General features: G+C 40.9%; 1 protein-coding gene across 2 annotated transcripts in view; it reads left to right on the forward strand.

The window, feature by feature from the left end:
• The first annotated feature begins 433 nt into the window (after window positions 1–433).
• Window positions 434–17,380, forward strand: part of EXOC4 (exocyst complex component 4) — a 750,050-nt gene continuing 733,103 nt past the window's right edge. For both annotated transcript variants that reach the window (XM_081102441.1, XM_081102440.1), the window contains exon 1: window positions 434–522. In XM_081102441.1, the coding sequence (XP_080958567.1) occupies window positions 437–522 (86 nt within the window). In that variant the 5' untranslated portion in view covers window positions 434–436. The remainder of the gene's footprint in view (window positions 523–17,380) is intronic.

Consider the following 17,380-nt stretch of genomic DNA (forward strand, 5'->3'; position numbering starts at 1 on the left):
TATAGACATCAAGCATAGACCCCTGCCCCACTTAGATACGCCCCTCCACCCACCCACCCACCCACCCACCCACATTGTGGCATCATCAGATAAATTTTAACTTAAAAACTGATATCATTCTAAAAACAAGGAAATTAAAAAATCCGAAGATCAGAATAAAGATAAGTAAGTCACTTATTAGGGGACTTCACCAAGCAGCCCCTGGTTTGGCTTCCTCCGCGCCCAGAGACGGCTGAAGGAAAACTACAATCCCCAGAGTGCTTAGAACGCGCGTCGGCCTGGAAACGCGCGAAGTCCCGCCCCCTCACTCCGGCAACGGGAAGAGAGGTTCTGTGAAATGCTCTTCTCCTATTGGTGGGCTCTCGGAGAGGTCAATTGCAGAGTTCTCACCGCCTTCGCTCCATTGCAGCCCGCAGGTTCTCCGCCCGTTACCAAGATGGCGGCAGAGGCAGCCGGTGGCAAGTACCGAGGCACAGTCAGCAAAAGCAAAGACCCCTCGGGGCTGCTCATCTCTGTGATCAGGTGAGGGAGGCAGGAGGCAGGAGGCAGGGTCAGGGGACAGGGCAGCGGGCAGCGCCTCCACCTCCGCTTGGCAGGGAGAAGGGTGAGCCGGTGCCACCCTGCCGACCCTCCCCTGCCCTCCCCTCCTGGCCTCTCGCAAGCCCATCCTAGGGTCCCCACGGGCCCCCCAGTGTCCGGGGGCTGGGCTGGAGGGAGGAGCCTTCCTCGGTGTTTTCTCTGGGGCCAGAGCTGCCCGCGGGATGCCCAGGCCCTGCCGGCACGCTGTGGGGCGTGGTGGAGGGAGCCAGGTGAGCTCCGGGAGCCCGCCCCGCACCTGGACTGTGGGTTTCCCTCTGCCGCGCTCCCCGGAAGGGGCTCGGTTCCCGGGACTTGGGGTATGAGGCCTGCCACGCGCTGCAGATAATGTTGTCACACTCGGGGCACCTCCAACCACCTGTGATCGGCCACAGCCTCCCTCTCGGGCGGGAGCCGGTAGTGAGCCGGTGCCCGGGCTGTGGGTCAGCAGGCACTCATCCGTTTTCGACTTTTATTCCGCCTCCTTTTCCGGTCTGTTCATTAAGAAGGAAAGAAAGAAATGAAACAAATTTCAAGTTACCCTCTGTACACATCCCCCCGCCCCCGCCCCCCAATCTATATAGTGGGAGTGGGAGTGGCAGGCCTTTTTTTTTTTTTTTAAGTGAAATAAATCGAGGATGGGGGAATCCTTTCAAGTACCATTAAGAATGATAGAGGGAATGACTGAAAACAACCAGAATAAAACGCAACACGTTTTTTACGTTGTTGGCATTTGAATTTCAACTCTGGTATTTTCCATGAAATAAAACGTGACTGCCCCCCCCCTCCCCCCACCCCCGCATGGCAAACTTTTGGTTCAGTTCTTGGAGAGCTCTTGGACTGTCCTGATCTTTTTAAAACCCTGGCCCAGCAGTATCTGGTATTTAATACGTTCTTGAATGAATGCACAGATCGAACTTTTAAAACAACCTGCCTTTCCTGGACTTATAAAGACCCATCTCATGTGTGTTATTTAGAGACCTCTAGGTTAAGATTATGGTATATGAAGCCATCATTACTAAATATTTTAAGGGATTAAGATGATAATTCTCTGTATGGAATACTTAATACACTTGGCAGGCCAAGCAGAGGAAGTGCTGTTGTATTGTGGACACGTTTTCTTGCTGTGACAATACACAGGTAATGCAGCTGTTCCACGGTATCAGAACATTTGTAGCTTCCCATCCGAATCCCCTTGGAAATATATAACACCTGATTTATGTGAATTCTTTTTTGTACTATTTCACTTTTTTCTGCCTTGCAGTCAACATTTCATTTAAGCAGTACATATTTCTTTCCTGTCTGTAGAATGGTGTCAGGCACTTAGACGTGCTTTGGAAATGTTTATTGAATGAATGAGTGAATGCCTTGAGTTTTGCAAAGACTAATTTGACATGATGTAGACTATATTTGAGGGATAAAATATGTAAGTTACAACTATGACATGAGAGTAGAAGAGACAGATGGGATGCAATGGGAATCCCCGGGAAGGAGTGATTATTTCCCAGTGAAAGTGGAGTGGGGAATTAGGGAAGTTAGCAGCTATATACAAATGTACCATCTCATTGGTGTACTTATGATTCTGTAGGTTTTACCCATTTCTTTTATGCTATATCAGTTTTTAAAAATGCAGTTAAATTTACCCTCATGTTCTATATTTGAAAAAAGCTTAAAAAACAAACTAAAGCTTTGTTATTGATACTGATTCAAAAACATACGTACATTGCTCTTTGGTTGCCTTTGTGTTTTTCAGGGGAAATTTCCCAATGCTGGGTGGTGTGGGGTGTGATTTTGTGGTTTATCCATCCATTTCTTATGTCCATACATATTACCTTCTCATGATCACCCTGATTTAATCCAAGCGCATTTTTTTTTTTTTATTCTGGCTTCTGTTGCTTTTTTTATTTTCATTTTTCTTCCTTATTTTGGACCACCTCAGACCATTAGAACAACACTTTTTATTTTGCTCTATCTATTACCAGCATGATATAAATGGAGTGTCCACACCTAGCATTCTGGGTAAGGATACTGGTTCATGTTTACACGTGACCATTTTAAGACTGATGTTGTTGATGTCAGAATGTTGATGTTTATATATCAGCATCTCTTTGAGACGCAGGGCAATTTTGACATTGTAGTGAGGGTGTTGCTAACTCTCTCCGCTCTTGTTTCCTCCCTGATATGCTTTTGAACATACCCAATGGTTTAAATTTCATAAACAGTGGCAGTGAATGAGAGGAGGATGGTGATATTACTTTGGTGTTCAGGTTGGGGAGAGTCAGGGGAGAGTACTTCAGGGAACAGAATAGGGAATGTAGTTGCTAAGAGAGTAGATGTAAAAATTTCTCATCACAAGAAAACAGAACTGTGAGGTGATAGATGTTAACTAAACATACTGTGGTAATCATTTTGCAACATACACATAAATCCCATTTATACCTTAAATGAATACATTGTTAAATGTCATTTTTATCTCAATAAAACTGGAGAAGTTGTTCTGTCACTGTAGTTGCTGCTTTGTCTATCTGTTCAATTTGTATTCTCTGTGTTACCCTTCTTGCAACCTTGTCTTCATGATTCCTCATTCCTGGTATAAAACTTTGGTTACCTCCTCTTACCCTTAACCTCTTTTCAAACTCTCAAAGACTGTAGCTTTCCTGGTTGCTTTGGCAACAAGCCTCAAAAAGAAAAACCAATTTTAGACTCATGTTAATAAAATCTGAACTACATCTAAAGGATACTTGGGACTAGATGTGCCAATTCTCTTTTATGTTTCCTTGGCCCTATCATTTTGTCACAGTAAATTACTTGTTCATGAAAGAGTCCTCTGTCCTCTGAAAAGTTTACTTAGTTTAGCTTTATCTTTTTATATCACTGAGCAGTTGTTTTTCTTTTTTGAATAGTGAATGTTAAAAATTCTCCCTCAGTTCTCTTGTTCAGATATGTAAAAAAGGTCATTTCTAAACTACATTATGTATTGACAAGTTTGTATTTTTAAAATGCTATTCCTATTTGTTAGAAGAGCACTTATTGTTATAATTGTCTTTTAACACTGGATAAAAAAAAATGTACAGATGAATAAGGGGTTGACCTAAGGACAGAGTAGGTGTGGACATGCCATACCCAAATCTCATCTAGGGCACCACGGTTTCTAACCAGGGTACCAGGTAGATAAAAAATGACTCTATTTTGCTAGTGTGGTAGTCCATCAAAGTAACTTAAAGATGAGGTATAGTGTAATTGTAATGAAAGTATTACATTTGGCAGATGGGTATTTTTAAAAGTACATTGAGACTCATAAACGAAATTCTTAACCATTTAAAAATATGTCAGGACAGTCAGGTATTCCATAGGGTGTACTCTGGGCTTTGCAAAGAGGTCTGCAGGTGGTGAGGAGGGGCTTCGATGAGACCCAGGGCTGGGGATTGAGTCTGTCGGGCTGCTGCTCACTGCAGGTTTTGGTTTGAAGTCTTGCCCACAGGCCCCTTAAAATGGAACTAATTGGGTGGACAGAGTCCTGGCTCCCTGCTGATGCACAATTTGTACAGTTTCATGTCCGTGTCCGCACACATTTTCCTGCTTACTATCAATCCTCTACCCCCACCTGCTCACCTTGTGTTTGGTGTGGCGTTGGAGCAGGAAGCCTTTCTAACCAGGAAATGAGCATCATGACATTTGGGAAATGCTCTTTTGTTTTTGTGAGTTCTTGTCAGATTTTTAATTGGGAAATGTGTCTACCTTTTACTGTTAGGTGATTTGCTTTCCAATTAAAGGTTGACTCTTTTTATAAGTTGGTCTTTAATTGCCAATTTAATTGGGAAGACAAACTTGACTGTGACTTGAGGAGATCTTATCGAAACCTCAGAGTAGAGCTTTTGTAGGCAGATGTTACAGATGTCAAGGAGGTTACAGATGTCAAGGAGGTTTGAAGGAATTGAAGGCTCACGTTTCCATCAACTTTCAGGTCTTCACAGAAGATGGAATTTCAAAAACCGAGCAAATCCTTCATTGAGAACACCTGTTAAGTTGCAGGGAGAGTATTTTGGTCTGCCCCATATTTAATCCAGAGAACACTGTTGAGGGGGCCAGGCTTTGATGAGAGCATTGACCAAGCAGCTTTGAGGTCCACAACCCTGTTTGTGGTGAGAGAGGGGTGTAGACACTTCAGAGCAGAGTCCTGCACGTGGTGCTAGGAAGTCAGTGTCGTCTCCAGCACCACCTTCTCTCTTTATTTGAGCCCATTTCATAATGTTTTTTAGGGTTTCTGGCTCTCTTTGCACCCTCGGAGTCTTGTCACGAGTGATACACTTTGAAAATTTCTACTAGAATGCCTGAAGACTAAACACTTTTTGAACTTTCTGGGAGTCCCGGGACATCCAACAGCATATGTGGATGCAAGGGGGGAAAATTTTCCTTTTTTTTTATTTCTGGCTAAATATGCAGAATTAATATCATGGGAATCCACGTTGTAGTTTCTAACCTTTTTGTTGTTATTTTAGAGAAAGACGGAGGGGGCGGGAGAGAGAAACATTGATGTGAGAGAGAAAATTGAGTGGTTGCCTTCCATACATACCCCAGTGGGGACTGAACCTGAAACCTAGGTATGTGCCCTAACTGGGAATCGAACCCGACACTCCAACCAGCTGAACCACACCGGCCAGGGCATGTGTAATTTTTAACATTGGGATCTCTTGAAGGCTTTGAGGCATATGTTTTTAATGTTGGGTGATTGGTCAGGTTTTTTTTTTTAAGCAATAACTTGTAGGTAGATGTGGTCACAGTCTTTGGTGGGAAGTGTGGTATAGTTAGTAGAAACTTACTGTATTATCCATGTAAAGTAACCCTGGACCAGTTACTTAAAACCACCAGTTTTAGTTTCTGTACTTGTAAAATGGGATAATAATGATCTGCTGTGGTTGTTGGGGAAATTAAGAGTGTGTGAAAGTGCCCAGCGTAGTTTGGCATAGAGAAGGCATATTCATTTCCTCATTTTTAGGATCTGTAGCTTCTCTGGTTAGAAACTTTATTTTAATGGTTGCCAGCTAGCTACCAGGTTATGTTAATTTTCATCCAGACTATTCTTTCCAGGTTGGCTAGAATGTTTGATTCCAGTTATCAGAATGTTCTCTTTATACCCAGGGAACCGTGTGTAGCTGAATTTAGATGGTTATTATTTGATAATATGAGAGTCAACTAAATAGCTAGATTTAAATATATGTATGCTTATGTGTGTATGCAAAACAAAATGTAAACCGACATAAAATATAAAACATACTTATTAGATTATACACACAAAGATGTGTGTATAATCAGCAAGCAAATTGAAGGGCCAGTGATCTCTGCCTAGCTCATCTTTGCTGCCATTAAAACATTATACATATGATTTCTAAAATTAAATGTGTAATTTTCTAAAATTAGTTATGTATTTAAAAATTCAAATTTTTGAAGAGGAACAAAGTAAAAAGAAGTGAAGACTTTTCTCCTTGTTCATTTCCTTCCTAAAACATAACCCTTTTAAGTGTTTTGTGGTTCTGTGAGGAAAATAGGGGACTATATTTATGTGTGAATGTATAATCTTAATGAAAAAATATATATTTAATGTATTAGTATAATATTGTTTATGAATTTACATATTCTTTTTTTTTTAAAATATATTTTATTGATTTTTTACAGAGAGGAAGGGAGAGAGATAGAGAGTTAGAAACATTGATGAGAGAGAAACATCGATCAGCTGCCTCCTGCACATCTCCCACTGGGGATATGCCCGCAACCCAGGTACATGCCCTTGACCGGAATCAAACCCGGGACCTTTCAGTCCGCAGGCCGACGCTCTATCCACTGAGCCAAACCGGTTTCGGCGAATTTACATATTCTTAAGGAATATTTATAAATATTATATATATGTTCTTTAAACAAGTGGGATCATGCTATGTATACTTTAAAACTTTGTTCATTTGTTTTACTTTATCTTTGAGATCTTTTCTAGCAGCACACACTGATTTCTGTCATTCTTTTCAGTAGCTATGTAGTATTCTGTCATATGTATACACCATAATCTATTTAATTTGGGCCACCTTTTACTTAGTTTTTAAACAAGCACTTTAGGTGTTTCTTTATTGTTTTTATCTTCTGTTAAAACTATATTGCAGTGAGGGGGCATACCCAGGAATTTAAATTTATGGCAGTGGCAGTGGAATAGTTGCATTAGAGTATGTATATTGCCTTTTGTATTCTGACAGATAGAGCCAAAGTGTACTTTAAAAAGATAATTTACACTCCCATAAGTGGTATATTAGAGGACCTGTTTTCTCATGGTTTTGCCAGAAATGGAATTTTTATTAAAAACATTATTTATTATAGTTGACATACAATATTATATTAGGTCCAAGTGTACACGGTGATTTGACATTTACATACCTTAGGATGTGATCACCATGATGTCTAGTAACCAATCTATCATCATACATAGTTATTACAATATTATTGATTATATCTTCTATGCTCTACATTACATCCCTGTAATTAATTTATTTTATAACTGGAAGTTTGTGCCTCTCATTTCCTTTCACCCTTTTCACCCGTCTATCCCCTTTCCAGCTACCATTGTTTGTTCTCTGTATCTATGAGTCTATTTCTGCTTTTTTTGCTTGTTCGTTTACTTTGTCGTTTTTAGATTCCACCTATAAGTGAAATCATATAGTATTTGTCTTTCTCTGTCTGACTTATTGCACTTAGCATAATATCCTCTAGGTCCACCCATGTTGCAAATGGCAGGATCTCATTCCTTTTTAATGGCTGAGTCATATGCCATTATATATATCAGAAACTGGATATTTTTTTTAAAATATATTTTATTGAGTTTTTACAGAGAGGAAAGGAGAGAGATAGAGAGTTAGAAACATCGATGAGAGAGAAACATCGACCAGCTGCCTCCTGCACACTCCCCACTGGGGATGTGCCCGCAACCCAGGCACATGCCCCCGACCGGAATCGAACCTGGGACCCTTCAGTCCACAGGCCGACGCTCTATCCACTGAGCCAAACCGGTTTCGGCAGAAACTGGATATTTTTGATGATTGTCTTTACTAACTCTGCTGTATTAAAATATTACCAGGGGAGTGTTTCTTTCACTGTCATTTAGACACTGCTGCTGGATATACCTGGATGTGTTTTGCAAATATTTTCCTCCAGTCTGTGGCTTGTGTTCTCATTCTCTTGAGTGTCTTTCCCAGAGTGGAAGTTTTTTATTTTAATGAAGCTCAGCTTATCAATTATTTCTTTCATTGATTGGTTCTTTGGTGTTGTATTAAAAGTCATTGCAATATCTAAGATCATCAAATTTTCTACTGTGTTACTTTCTAGGATTTTTATATTTTGTGTTATATGTTTAGGTCTGTTATCAATTTTGAGTTGATTTTTATGAAGGGTGTAAGATCTGTGTGTACATTCATGGTTTTGCATGTGGGTGTCCGGTAGTTCTACCACCATTTGTTGAAAGATTATCTTTTCTCCATTGCTGAATATATATTGGATCTTCAGCAATGATTCATTTCCCTTTATAAAAATTATATCTCACAAACATAAAAAATATATCATAAAAGAGTAACATTGTCCAATCTCATTTCCCAAAATATTTTCTCACTTCCTTTTTTTAAGGTTTTCACGTGGATGCTGTCCACATGCATACAAAGAATAATTGTTGTAATTATAACAAAGTTAACATTTTTTAGCATAACAAAATTTTTTTATTTTAATGTGAGTCTTTGTAGTTATATAAATACTTTTAAGTGGGAGAATTAAAAATATAGAAATTACAGAGAAGAAAATATAAATTACTCATATTCTCTTCATCTAGAATTAACTACTCTTAATAACTTTGCTTTCAATTTTTAGAAAATCACTATATTGTTATAAAAATAGTATGCACTCATTAAAGGAATTTAAACAATGGAAATTCAGAAAAATGTGAAGATAAAAAATATTTCAAACTTTATCCTCCATAAGTTTCCTTCATTGAAATTAGATGAACCTAATTCCAGACATATTTCTCACACATGTGGGTTCTCTCTCTCTCTCTCTCTCTCTCTCTCTCTCTCTCTCTCTGTATGAAATGTCGGAGGGATTGATAGAAATAATTTTTAAAAAATAAATATGGGCCCTTGCCTGTATGCTAATGTACATGCTTACTTTGTCTCCCTTTTTCAGGTATATATATGTATAGTAAAGTGTACACATATTAACTCTATGGCTTGATGAATTTTTCACATCACATCAAAATAATAACACTTTCAGCATCCCTGTCAATTTTTTTAGTGTTGTGTGTGTGTGTGTGTGTGTGTGTGTGTACAGATATTCTCTTGTTCCAATACCATTCATTGAAAAGACTATCCTTTTTTACTGAATATCTCTGCACCTTTGTAAAAAATCTGTTGATTAATGTGGGTCTGTGTCTTGACTCTTAGTCTGTTCCATTCATCTTCTTATCTTGATGACAATACCAGTCTTGTTTACTGCTTTTATAAATTGTGAAGATGCATGGTGTAAGCTCTCCAACTGTATCCTACTTTTTAAAAGTTGTTTTGGCTGTCCTAGGTCCTTTGTATTTCTGTATCAATTTTAGAACTAGGTACTCAATTTCTACAATAAAACCTGATGGGATTTTGGTTGGGGTTGCATTGAATGTACAGGTTAACATGGGAGAATTGACATCTTAACTGTATTGAGTCTTCTGATCCATGAACAGGGGATATCCCTCCATTTAATTTTTCTTTAATTTCTCTCAGCAGTTTTTAAAAAATAGGTTTCAATGTATAAGTCTTACATTGTTTGTCAGATTTATTTCTGTTGTTTTAAGCCACTGCAAGTTGTCCCACAGCTCACTGAATGCTGAGCTTCATTTTTCCCCATTCTTTTTTTCTTGGCATTTTCTTCAGTATAGTTTGTATTGTTGTGTGTTCATGTCCACTAATCTTTTCTACAGTCCCTAATTTGTTAATTCCATGTAATGCAGTTTTTTAATGGTTTGTTGTATTAATCTCTAGAAGTTTGATTTGGGTGTGTGTGTTTTAATATGTTTAATGTCTGCTTACATGTTTGCTCTTTCCTATAGTTTCTTGAACATATGAGATACAGATATCATAAATGTTTTAATATTCTTGTGTACTAATTTTATCATCTGTTTTATTTTGGGGTTAGTTTTAGTTGAATGATGTTCCCCACCTTCCTTCTACTTTTTGGATGGTAGATATTCTAAATTTTACCTTGGTAGGTACTGATATTGGATGTCTTTATTTTCCTATAAATATTCCTGAGGTTTTTTCTGGGATGTGGTTAAGTTACTTGGGAACAATGGGGTCTTTTCAGGTCTTGTTTTAAATTTCTCTAATTGGGAACAGAGCAACATTTAGTCTAAGGCCAATTTTGTCTCACCAAGATGGCAAAGTCCTTTTGAGTGCTCCTCCCAGTGCTCTGTGAGTGATGAGAGTTCTCACTCTGGCTGGGCATGATTTCAGATAATTGTTCCCATTAATCCTCTCAGGTGGTTCTTTTCCTGGTCTTGAGTGGTTTCCTCTCGTGCTTGCGCTGATGATACCTCGCTGAAGAATGGAGAAAGACCCCCTACGCACCTCCCAGTACTGCGGGGAGCTCTCTCCTCTCCACAGCTCTGCCCTGCAAGCTCTAACTGCCTTAATGTCCAAGTTTGAACCTGTTTTGTTTTTTTGTAAGTCATTTCAGATGATTTGCATATGCTCAGAGAGGAAGGGTAAGGTAATCATATGTGTATATACAGTTTTGGCATGAAAATGAACTAGGTTTCTTGGCACTAGTTGGTCTTTCTGACTTTTCAGTAATTTGCTGTGTATTTATTAATTAAACAGCTAAATAACTTTGATTCATATAGTAGTACTTTTTTAGGAACTTTTCCTTCAGAACTTTTACAAATGCTTTGGAATTCTTATATATCTGTTTATGTATTTCTTTATTTTTAAGAATATAGTTCTTGTCTGTGTTGCTGATTTAGTGACTGTGATAGTGTTGTTAATTGTGAGCCCGAGGTCTCACAGTTACGGAGCTGGTAAATGGGGTTTCTTTGGGTGCCATCATACTTTGTCTCTTTTGCTTGCGTTCGGATGGTTGCAACCTGTGCTTGCATTTTCCAGTTTGCAGTGAGGAGCCTGCTCCCTGTGCGCTTCTCTGTTGCTTCCTTTATCTGTACTTGCTTGCAAGCCATGAAATGAGTTATAATTTTGGTCTTTGTAGTATCAGTCCTTTATTTGTAGGGAATTTCACCTTGAAAAAACATGGCTACTCACCATTTAGCAGGAAGTTATAATGGAAAATTGTTGGGTACCATTTTACGTGGTAAGAAAATTTTAAGATCCTTAGGAGAACCTTTTCTTTAAAAATTTTAATAAAGCTGCTGCGGAAAATAAAGTGGTACATGATTCAAAAGGGGACTTTCCGTTTAAAACTTGGTGCCTGTCATTGTGGTATGGGAGACATTATTTTTACTCAAAATATAACTTGTGAGCTTTTTAGAAATACAGGATTTCAATCACCACCTGACCCACTGAATCTGCCTTGATTTCCAGGTGATTCAAATACACTTTAAAAAACCAATTAGCATTTTACTGTTTAAAAAAGCTGAGGTACTGGCATTGTAGCTTCGTTTCTTAAAAAAGATTATTTTAAAGCAATACACACTGAAATACATACCAATAAAAATGATGTGCCTAGGATTTGCTTCAAAGTAATTGGGAAGAAGGTTGAGTCAGTGAAAGATGAAGCAAGATTGGAATGTGTTTAGTTATTGAAGCTGGGCTTTTTCGACAAGTGTCTTAATTTTTGTACGTGTTTGAAAATTTTAATAAAATTGTATGTATGTGTGTTATATATGTTATGTGGCGAGGAGAGGGAAGAGAGTGGGGTTCTGTAGATTAATAAATTGCAGAAATGCTAAATAATGTATCTTCATGACCTGTCCACCCAGCTCCTACTCTGACAACCTCCCACCCAGCGGCACCTTGCATATTATCATATTCAAGTCTCCTGGATGTCTGCGGTTAACAGCCCTTAAATTTGTGTAATCCAGAATTTCCAAACATGACCAAATTACACCTATTAATATCTTACAAAACATCATTTCGGAGGAACTCACCAGAAACTCCACATTAGGCAACAGGATACACCCTGAAAATGAACAAATTCGGTAACAAAAACATTCCACTGGAGGTGAAAAGTAAGATCACTGTGGACAAAACTTTACGCAGGAGGTGGGCTTAACATGCAAGAGGGAAAAGAGAGTCAGTCAGAGTAGGGGGTAGATTTTAACTTGACTTTGTCAACCCTGGACTCAGTTTTATGTGTTAGTGGGAGTGATTTTACTTAATTTTAGATACTGGCCTTCTCTGTTGGCTACAAGATTTATAGCTTTTGGTCCCCAGAAGTGTTTTGAATAACCGAGTTAATTGAAATATTGAAAAACTGCATGTGTTTGGTGTAGTAATTGGCCCTAAGTGCTGTCTGAAGCAAGACACCAGTGAGTTTTCAATTGACTTTAAAGCAGAAATTGCTTCCTGTCACTTGGTAGTAAATGAATCTTTGTACTGAATTAAGGGATGTTGTTTTTATGCCTCAGAAAACTTTTTCAGAGGGACTTGTTTGTCATCGTGAATTGCTATCAGTTGGGATGGGATTATCTTGTATTTTTTGAGCTCTAATAAGGCAATTAGGAAACAAGCAATTGCAATGTATAATTGAATATAATAAAATCGATTAAAAAGTGTAATGTAGCCCTGGCCGGTTTGGCTCAGTGGATAGTGTCAGCCTGTGGACTGAAGGGTCTCAGGTTCAATTCTGGTCAAGGGCACATGCCTGGGTTGCGGGCTTGATCCCCAGTGTGGGGGTGTGCAGGAGGCAGCTGATCAATGATTCTATCTCATCATTGATGTTTCTATCTCTCTCCCTCTCTGAAATCAATAAAAATATTTAAAAAATAATAATTAAAAAAAATAAGTAGAACAACAAATTGGTATTTCTCGCTCTCAAACCAATAAATTTTTAAAAAAAGTGTAATGTAGATTTGGTTATGCTTTGAGTGAAGCCATATCTAGTGTGATTTTATAGTGATACACATCTCAAACATTTCTTTAATGTGTGATTTTTTTACCGCTAACTCAGAATTATGAGGGTTTGTTATTTTTATAACAAACGGAAGCATTAATAGACCGCCTATCATACACAGAGTGCTTTGCTTAATATAAAGTATCTTTAAAGACCTCCTTCTCAGCTAGTTTGGTTAGTGTTTAGATTCATAGCAATCTCTTTTCCTCCTCTTCAGTTCCTGCTTTCACTCAACTCAGACTTGGCACTGCCTTCAGTTCCCTGCTGATAGGGTACGTATTTGTTGCTGTCAGGAATTTCTTAGGTTGGCTGTTTGGCACTTTAGAGGGAAAGAAAATCTGATGCTCACCCTTTGAGATAAGGGCTAAATAGACCTAATAGTGTAACCTAATACCTCCTAGTAAAAAGCAGCTTGGACAGAAAATAGGATAACGTTTTGAAGAATCGTGTCAGCTCTAGACTCTTTTTTCTTGTGTTGGCATCAGTAGCAAAAAGAAATATTATGCTCCAGAAAGATCAATGAGCTAATTGGTCGGTAAAAATCAATAGTTAATTTTTGTCCTACTTGGAGTGAAGTTCTGGAACTAGTTAACTTTTGAGTATTTGTTGAGAGTTTTAAAATTCTTAGTTTTCACTTTTATGATAATGTTAGAATATTTTGGAAATAAAGATGACTCCTTGTTTATTACTATTTCCGTTATGCAATTAAAAAGTAGTTAGAATGGTCCTAATGTGGAGGAGGTAGCACTGATTGAGGGGCTCGGTGTTTGATTAGGGAGAAGTGCGAGGGCTCAGTGGCATCCACTTTGTTGCTGGGAGGCCCATTTTCGTACTTTCCAGAATGGGGATGGATCACTGAGGAAATTGGATTCTTGTGGTTGATTGTGCTCAACTTCCTGATAAGTGATTTTGGGATATGTGGAGCCTTACTTGGTTTTTCTGAGGTGCTTGAAGGGATTTTCATTGTTTTGTTACTCTTTATTTTTCCTGGAGGAGAAGTCACTGGATGCCAACGAGGAATGCCCTTAGTAGACAGTTTAGCCCAGCCGTGGGCAAACTACGGCCTGCGGGCCGGATGCGGCCCGTTTGAAATGAATAAAACTAAAAGAAAAAAAAGACCGTACCCTTTTATGTAATGATGTTTACTTTGAATTTATATTAGTTCACACAAACACTCCATCCATGCTTTTGTTCCGGCCCTCCGGTCCATTTTAAGAACCCATTGTGGCCCTCGAGTCAAAAAGTTTGCCCACCCCTGGTTTAGCCTGTTCATTGTTTTCAGAAAGCATGACTTAATGCTAGTTATTCTGCAGGTGTCTCCAAAATTCAGGTGTATTATATTAAATACCTATATATATAAAAGGCTAATATGCAAAGTGTCCCCTTGGGAGTTCGACCAGGAGACTGGGAGTTTGATTGCTCGCTATGACATGTGCTGACCACCAGGGGGTGGCGCGGAATGAAGGAAGGCCCCAGCCGGCAGCCGGAAAGCCCTGATTGGCCCTGATCACCAGCCAGGCCTAGGGACCCTACCCGTGCATGAATTTTGTGCACCGGGCCTCTAGTTTCTTACAACAGGTTAATTAGTTTAGTTATCTGAGGCTGTATTAGGCAGATAATTCTTATGGGTTTGCCAAGAATTTGTGTTGTTATGGTTAAGGGAGGGTGACTGATAATATCTGCCTTGAGAATTTACCTAACCAAAATAACACTGTCTGTGTTTTATAGGGTGATGTATGAGTCTGCTCAGGCTGCCATAACAAAATACTGCAGATTGGGTGGTTTAAACAACAGAAATTAATTTTCTTACAGTTCTGCAGGCTAAAAGTTCAAGATCAAGGTACTTGTGGTTTCTGGTGAGGGCCCCCCTCCTGGCTTGTAAATGACCACCTTCTCCCAGTGTCCTCACATGGAATCTCCTCTCTGAGTATGTGGAGAGAGAGGGCTGTCTGTGTTTCTTCCTCTTTTATAAGCTCACCCAGTTCCTTAAGACCTTACTTTATTACCTCCGTTATAGACTGTGTCTCCAAGTGACATTGGGAGGTAGGGCCTCAACATGTGAATGGGGGTGTGTGCCAAAATTTAGTCCTTAACAGGTGGTACTCTGGGGACTCTTACTACTTTGTTAAAGTACCATAAACTGCTTCCACAGTGATAGTTTGTCATTACCTATGGGTCATCTTGGGGCTCAGGAAAGAGTTCTGGCCAGGCTTTTGATTTTTTATAATTGGTTGTCAACCTTACGGCATGCTTTTCTGGCTTATGAAGTTTAACCCTCTAATGCCAAATATTTGCACTGTAGACCCTTTTTAAAAAACAACCACTTTCCAGTCAGCTTGAACTATTAAAATGTTTGCTGAGAGGAGGAAATTCATAATACATGATTTGATCCATTTAGTTCTATAAATTCCCTAATTTCCATCCATAGATTAAAGAGGATCATTAGAAAAGTTCTTACTGGGACTATATTCAGTCTTTCAAAATCTGTAGGTCGGAGTTGGATTTGAATGTTATATTCTTGTATGACTTATAAGGAATGATTATATAAAATTAATTACTTTTTTCCCCGAAGGTTGTTGCAGACATTGTTCACTATATTGTACTAGAGGGCCAGCGTATGAAATTCGTGCATGGGTAGGGTCCCTAGGCCTGGCCTGTGATCAAGGCTGATCTTCTCCGGCTGCCGGCAGCCAGCCCTCCCCCCCCCCCCGCCCCCCCCCGCTGCCCGTGTTTGCTGCCACCCACCCCCGGTTCCCTGTTCCCCATCGGGTGATTGGAGCTTGCTGGCCGGGGGGAAGGACCAAGAGGTTGGCTGGCAGGGCTGGGGGCAGATCCTGTGTTGAGCGTCTGTCCCCTGGTGGTCAGTGTGCGTCACAGTGACCGGTAGTTCCACCCTCCGGTCTATTTGCGTTTTATGCTTTTATATATATACTAGAGGCCCAGTGCACGAAATCGTGCACTCAGGGGGGGTTGTCCCTCAGCCCAGCCTGTGCCCTCTCGTAGTCCGGGAGCCCTCGTGGGATGTCCAACTCCTGCAGCAGTCGGACATCCTTAGCACTGCCACGGAGGCAGGAGAGGCTCCCACAACTGCCGCTGCGCTCATCAGCTGTGAGCCTGGCTTCTGGCTGAATGGTGCTCCCCCACTAGGGGGAACCTCCTGCTTTGAGTGTCTGCCCCCTGGTGGTCAGTGTGCATCATAGCGACCGGTCATTCCACTGTTGGGCTGAAACTGGCTCTCTGATATCCCCTGAGGGGTCCTGGATTGCAGTAGGGTGCAGGCCAGGCCGAGGGACCCCACCGGTGCATGATTGGGGCCGGGGAAGGTCATGGGAGGTTGGCCAGCCAGGGAAGGACCGTGGGAGGGCTTCAGGGCTTGTCTAGCCCATCTCGCTCAGTCCCGATTGGCCGGACTCCAGCAGCAAGCTAACCTACCAGTTGGAGCATCTTCCCCTTGGTGGTCAGTGCATGTCATAGCGACTGGTCGACTGCCCCCTGGTGGTCAGTGCACATCATAGCAAGCGGTTGAGCGGCCTTAGCATATTGTTAGCATATTATGCTTTGATTGTTTGAATGGCCCACTGGACACTTAGCCTATTAGGCTTTTATTATATAGGATAATGTTTTCTCTGTTGTTTTCAGTGAAATATTAGAATTTAAGACTTGTTTAAAGTTTGCATCCTAGTGGAAATGGAATCTGTCATTTTAACAATGACAACAATATAACCGACTATGTTTCCCTTTTTGAATTGGCTACTAGGAACCCCAGCATGGGGGAGGGCTCATTTCATTTAAACTATATTTTCCCAAATGACCAGAATACTTGTGGTTTACATTTATATGGCATTGTTTTGTCCTGCATCTCTTTAATGAGTTCTACTTTCTTATTTGTATTTCCCTCCCTCCCTCCTTCCTTCCCTCCCTCCCTCTCTTCCTCTCTTCCTCTCTCCCTCCCTCCCTCCCTCCCTCTTTCCCTCTCTCCCTCTCTTCCTTCTTATTTTTTAATCCTTACTTGAGGATATGCTTATTGATTTTAGAGAGAGAGGAAGGGAGGGAGAGAAAGAGAGATAGAAATATTGATGTGAGAGACAAACATTGATTGGTTGCCTTCCAGACATTCCCTTACCGGGAATCAAACCCTCAACCTAAGTATTTGCCCTGACCAGGAATTGAATCTACAACCTTTCGGTATAGGGGAGCATGCTCCAACCAACTGAGCCACACCGGCCAGGGCTTTATTATCTACACTAGAGGCCCGGTGCACAAAAATTTGTGCACTGGCGGGGGGTGGGGGGGGGCGCGCGGTGTCCCTCAGCCCCACTTGTGCCCTCTCACAATCTGGGACCCCTCAGGAGATAACGACCTGCTGGCTTAGGCCCACTCCTGGGTGGCAGAGGGCAGGCTCAATCCCTAGGTGCAGCCCTTGGTTGGGCTCAGAGCAGGGCTGATTGGGGAGTTGGGGCGCCGCCCCCTGTCATGCACAGAGCAGGGCGGATTGGGAGGTTGCGATGCCACCCCCAGTCACGCTCAGGGTAGGGCCGATTGGGGGCTTGGGGCGCCGCCCCCTGTCACACTCAAGGCAGGGTTGATGGGGAGGTTGCGGCGCCACCCCCTGTCACGCACAGAGCAGGGCTGATCAGGAGGTTGGGGCGCTGCCCCCTGTCACACACAGAGTAGGGCCCAT

The sequence above is a fragment of the Myotis nattereri genome, assembly GCF_964212035.1.
Source record: "Myotis nattereri genome assembly, chromosome: 11".
Classification (NCBI taxonomy): Eukaryota; Metazoa; Chordata; class Mammalia; order Chiroptera; family Vespertilionidae; genus Myotis; species Myotis nattereri.